At 44.1% G+C, this 6,291-nt stretch overlaps 1 protein-coding gene across 1 annotated transcript in view; it reads right to left on the reverse strand.

Moving 5' to 3' along the window:
- The window catches only part of LOC109951995 (A disintegrin and metalloproteinase with thrombospondin motifs 17-like), an 11,850-nt gene extending 7,976 nt beyond the window's left edge, over window positions 1–3,874 (reverse strand). Inside the window, exon 1 of the mRNA XM_020586815.1 lies at window positions 3,681–3,874. Coding sequence (XP_020442471.1) covers window positions 3,681–3,738 — 58 coding nt within the window. The 5' untranslated portion in view covers window positions 3,739–3,874. The remainder of the gene's footprint in view (window positions 1–3,680) is intronic.
- Between the last annotated feature and the right edge of the window lie 2,417 nt (window positions 3,875–6,291).

Raw genomic sequence — 6,291 nt, forward strand, 5'->3', positions numbered from 1 at the left:
GAGGTTGAAGATGGTGGTGAGAACATCAGTCAGCTCACTGGCACACACTCTGAGAGCCCTCCCAGGGATGTTGTCTGGTCCTGCCGCTTTGCAGCAGGGGACTGATCTTCCTCAGGACTATGCCTGGTGATACAGTCAGTGGAGGGGAGGTGGGGGGGTTGGGTGGTGTGTGTGTACCTCCTCTCTGTGCTGTGGCTGGAGGTCTCAAAGCGGGTGTAGAAGGTGTTGAGGTCATCTGGCAGGCTGTCTGTGGAGCTGATGATGCTGGTGGTGGTCCTGTAGTCTGTGATGTGCTGCAGGCCTTGCCACATCCGTCCGGAGTCAGCAGTAGAATAGAAGCCATTCAGCTTCTCTCTGTACTGCCTCTTGGCCGCTGTGATGGCTTTCCTCAGTCTGTACTTCGCAGCTTTGTACTCCATCTCATCACCTGATCTGAATGCATGAGAGCGAGCACGCAACATGAGGCATACCTGACTGTTTATCCAGGGTTTCTGGTTGGGGAACCTTCGTGAATTGTATGGTGGGCACAATGTTGTCAATACAGGTACTAATGTACCCAGTCACATACTCAGCATAGTCCTGTACGCTGACAGAAAAGTCCTCCAAGGTGGCTACAGCTTTAAACACATCTCAGTCTGTCTGGGCGAAGGAGTCTGCAGGGTGCCCTCAGTTTCTGGGGTCCAGAGTTTAATTTGTTTGGTGACAGGGTTTGTTTCAGTCTTTGTCTATAAGCTGGATACAGGAACAAAGAAATGTGGTCTGAGTGCCCAAGGTGGGGGCGGGGTGCAGCCCTGTATACACCCCGTATGTTACTGTAAACATGATCCAGAGTGTTCTTGCCCCGAGTGGGAATGTTCACATGTTGGTAATATTTGGGGAGTACAGTCTAAATTGCACTGGTTAAAGTCGCCTGCAGTGATAAATACAGCATCGGGGTGCACTGTCTCTAGCGCGTTGATGACATCATAGAGTTTGCTGAGAGTCACAGAGGCTTTAGCTCTTGGGCTAGCATACACAGCACACCCGTTGTGCTGTAATCCTAGCCCTTAGCTCGTCCAGTTTGTTTTTTACTAATAAGAGTACTAATAACAGAGTGTGTACGTTAGCTAGGAAGAGGCTGGGTAGTGGTGGTCAAGTAGCGCAAGCTTTTAGCCTTTTAGCTTTGCTCCAGGGGCTCCCTGAGGATGATGGTGGTTGTCGTCGTTGTTGTTGTTGCGGAAGCAGACAATGAGTTGTAGCTCCGGTGGTATGAAACCAGTAAATTCCCAGTGGCTGTGTGAGTTGGCGATATCCAGCAATGCCTTTCTGTTGTATGTTAGCAGTGCATGACATTTGTGCACTGCAGAAAGAGTAAAAAACACAAAAAAGAAGAAAACAAAGAAAAAGCTGGCATTTGAGCATTTGTGCAAACACGTCTGCCTCGGTGGGAGCCATCTTGCAAGCAGAAGTTGCAACTATTGTATGTCTGCATTATTGATATAACTGACAGGCCATCGTGTAATTAAGCTGGTCCTGTATTACATATTACGCTGCCTTGCTGTAAAGTACTGTACAATATTAGTAGCATTTGTCAGTGGACCTCTCCAGGCGGAGGTTGCTAGGAAAGTCACTGACGTAACCCACTCTGTAGCTAAAGCTAGCAAACATGTTACTAACATGGCACATAATACAATGGTGTGTGCTCTTTATCTGTTGTAGTAAAACCAGAAGCAGTGCACCCAAAAGTAGACAGATGTGACACAACACAACCGGTTGTTTTCTGGGCAACCTCTAAGCATAAGTAAACATGAGTATATTTAGACAGCTAATGTTACTGTAGGCAGCATGGTGGTGCAGTGGTTAGTGCTGCTGCCTCACAGCGAAAAGGTTAAGGGATTATCCGGAATAGAGTCAGGGGGAGCTGGAGTCAATCCCAGCTGACATTGAGCAAGAGGCAGGGTCCACCCTGAACAGGTCGCCAGTCTATCACAGGGCTGACATGTAGACAAACAACCACACACATTCCTACGGGCAATTTAGTCACCAGTCAACCTAAGATGCATGTCTTTGGACTGTGGGAGGAAGCTGGAGTACCCAGAGAGAACCCACGCAGGGAAGAACATGCACAATCAACAGAAAGGCCCCGGGTCGACCAGGGCTCGAACCCAGAACCTTCTTGCTGTGAGGCGACAACGCTAACCACCCCACATTCACGCTGCGTATTTGTAGTCACATCAAGTTGTTCTGACGCAAGTCAAAAGACAATTACTGTATTTTGGCTACTCATCTTCTAGTAACTGCATTCAACACATTAAAGTTTTATAGATTCACGTGGCTAAGGGAAGATAGCTAGAGTGACACCACTTTCTGGCCACTGGCTGCCAGCAGAAAAGCTGCTGACCATGGAGGAGGCAGCCCTGTAACGCCTGCCCACAGAGAGCTTTGTGCCAGAATGGGCACTGAAAAAAGCTACACTGAAAAATTGAGCAGCAAAACTGGAAAAAGTGACAGCTGACAGTGAAAATGAAAAAAAAAAACAGTGAAAGAAAAGTGGGAACTATTGTAACCTTTTTGTTTGAATGAATTTTTATTTATTTTAGTTCATTTTCTTTATTTTCGATGGTCTCAAATCTTATTCCATACAAGAGATGTGTTGTACATACCCCACACACACAGCTACCAAAAAACCAGCAGTGGAAAAAGTACTCAGATTGTTTACTGAAGTTAAATTAGAAGTACCACAGTGTAAAAATACTCTAAGTAAAAGTCCTGCATTCAAAATATGATGTAAGTAAAAGCAAAAAGGTATTTGCATCAAGTACCAAAAATAAAAGTATTCATTATGCACATTCTCACATTTATATTACTGGATTATAATTAGTGATGCATTATAGTGTTCGTGGAATGAGATGGTCATTGAATTAATCACATAGGCCTAAGGATGTAATGTATGACTGTAGTAGGTTTTGGCTGTAGTGTATCACACAGCTGCTCCTTTCAAGGTAAGACACAACTGTATGAGCTATTAAAGTCTTTATCATGGTGACTCACTGGGTTTACTCTTTTTAGTTTTCATTTTAATTTTACGTTCAAAATGCGACTGACATGCGAATGTTTTTACATAGCTACCTGACAGGGTTACAAGCAAGAACCCAAAGATATCAAATACGTTAGACATTTTAATAGAAATAAACGAGACAAAATTATGAGGAAAGCCACTTCTACTTTTCCTGTTGTGAACCGCCTCGGTAACTACCTGCAACGTTAAAGATGCGACTATTTATTGTACCTGACACCTTTACTTAAATATGACTCAAAAGACAAATTAAATGAGTACGATTTGACGATCAAATGACAAATATTCGGAGCGGAATTCACGGGGACAGCTACGGATCCTCTTCTGGTTTTCAACAGCTGTGTATCTACGAGCAACCGCTGACGCATCTGGCTGAAAGTGTCCCGTTAACAGGGCCACGCGTTCACCTTGAACACCGGCTCATTCCTGCAGTGATTATTCACCAACTTACAGTCGCTGTCCGAGCTAATCTTACACAGGACGTAACACAGGTGACTGCTTAGAACTGATCTTTAATAACACTCTGTTGTTTGACTGAGGAAAGTGAAGTGTCAGTTGTTACCTAAGAGAAACAAACGTACACTACGTAGAATCTATGCCTTTAGTTTTGTAAGTCCGTACTTACCCGTGAATCCGATGCAGAGAAGGTAGAGAACCAGATGTGTAACATGGTTGTTGTGCATGATAAAACAAAGCAAGGTAGAGAAAGTGGAAGAGGTGGCCAGTCGTATTGTATGATACCTGCAGCGCACTGCAAAGCACTGAACTAACTGCGCAGTTTTTCCTGAAGTTGGAAAAGTTGCAGCATTTCAGGCTGGAGTAACGCCTACAACGCCTGGACCGGCCTCAGCTGATGTCAGATTGGTCGCACTACACCCTGAGCCAGTGGCGGACTCAGGCTGTCAGAGGGACGGGGCGAAAAACAATGAAGGGCACCTGATACATTCAACATGGTGTGCTGTGTAATATGACCTTTAGTGTTAAATCGCGGAATTTAAGGGTGGCAACTTGGTTTAAAGTTAGGGTTAGGGTAAGGTCAGAGTTAGGGTTAGGCAAGTAGAGGTTATGGCTAAGGTGAAGACAAGTCTAAAGGAAATGAATGCATGGAACATATAACCTGGTTACTCATATCTGATTCTTACATAGTGGTGTGAGCAAATGAACCACACGCTCAGAAAAGCAGAAAAACATGAAAAATCTATCACACAATTGGTGTCCGTCCACAGTCTGTGTGTAGTCTCCTGCTTTTATTTTATTTTTTGTTTATTTATGGAACAATGAGACACACAGGCAACTGCCTGTATGGCCCATGTCTAAAAACTGCCTTTATCTCTCTGATATCCATCTGATCACCCTCATTTTTGCAGCTTTGGATCCAACCCTTCAGTGAAGTGTCGCCTCTGGCTGCATTTTGTATCATTTTTTCTTCAGTAAGCTCTCTCCGTTTGGTATTCTGTAATCATAGACTATCCCAATGCTAATCTTCCTCTTATGAAGTGTAAATTCAAAAGTAAATTCCTTTTATTGTCGTTTCCATGTCCTCGCATACACAAAAAATGAAATTAGTTGCTCACCGACATCACAGTGCTTCACAGGACACTTAATGTTTTTCTCTTATAAAGTGCACCCTGTAGTAGAGGGCACTTCATATTTTATATTTATTGATGGGAAGGATTTTTTTTAGATTGACAGGGGACCCAATTCTGTACTTCAGTAAAGTAAAGCATGCATTTTTTTTCTTCCATTTGTTTGTCACTAGCACTGACCATTACAAATGCAAACACCTCACAGGGCACTGGGTTATATCTTTATTTAAAGGCCACTTTATCTTTGTACAGGGCAATAGCATTTTCTTCCACTGAAAAGATCACCCGTAAGGACACTTCACCCCAGACTGTCACACACAGAAGTACTTTGGGACACTTCCTAATCTATTCAGAAACTAAAACAGCCATTACAAAACTTTGCTGTTTTTCCTTTGTGCAGACGCTGAGCACTTTGCTCTACCATAGAGACACATCAGAGGGCACATTATCAGGGTTGTTCTACTGTAGGGGCAGATCAGCGGGCACTTCATTGGGTTTGCATCACTATGGGGGAACATTAGAGATCATTTTATCACTTTTATACAACTGTAGGGTAACTTTAAAGGGCATTTTTGTGGCGTTTGTTTGTTCACAAGGCCATGGTCTTTTCAGCACAGTACACTCACCGACACACTGGCTCGCTGACTATGGAGAAGAGACCTTCTCCAGTCAAGGGCCATACACCCACACCAGCACACCAGGGACAAAGATATCTCCTGGGCTGCAAGCATCCTGGGCCAGAGTCTGGTGAGACCCCACATCTGTTGGGGCCCCCACCTGGTCCTGCTGTAGGGGAGTACGTAGCACCGAGTCTGCCCCCTCCAGGCTGCATGGGAGTCGTCACCTCTGTTGTCGGGGGAAATGACTGGCAGGGCTGCTGCTTGTTGTGTGGCGGTGTCTCGGCCCTCAGCATACCGGCTATCTTGATGCTTCTTCCTTCTGCCACTCCTCTCATACAAGCCATCGCCAACTTGTCTGGTCTTTGTTAGAAATAACCCAATTCTTTTGTTGGAAGCTCAAGAAGTTGTTAGGTATTTTTAGTCAGATAGACATTGGTCAGGTACTTGTTGTATTAGAAATGTTTAGTGTAGACAGGATGTCCAGCTCAGGCTGTTAAAATGCTTAGTCATTCCCATGGGGGACTCCAGGTTGTTTATGTTCAAGGATAACTAGATAGAAAGTTGATTACTGTATGACGTGTTTAATCATAATTGTAATCATAATATCTTTTTATGCTTAATGTCATGACATGTCACTGGATGTCCTGTCAGAATGTCTTAGATACACACCACACAATCAACGAACAATCACACATTGATTTTCTTCATGTTTTGACTACTGCTCTGGTCAGCTGTGAAAGCTATTTTTGTTGTAATCTTTTTCCGGCTCTTTTAACCAGGAACTCACAGAGACGAAGCGGACCACTTGGATATATAAAAAAATAACCGTGCTGGTTTATTCAAAGAATCACAGGTAAAATTAACATTACACGTCCAGATATCTTCCACCTCCAATCCTGCGCGCAGGCAGATGAAGAATGAAAGACCCTGAACCATTAATGGCCTATACATTTATCACTTCGGTTGGGCTAGCCCCATTCTACACAGCAACGTCAAACCGTGGCGTCACCTGATATGCCAGCTTTACAGC

The sequence above is a fragment of the Monopterus albus genome, unplaced genomic scaffold (assembly GCF_001952655.1).
Source record: "Monopterus albus unplaced genomic scaffold, M_albus_1.0 scaffold423.1, whole genome shotgun sequence".
Classification (NCBI taxonomy): Eukaryota; Metazoa; Chordata; class Actinopteri; order Synbranchiformes; family Synbranchidae; genus Monopterus; species Monopterus albus.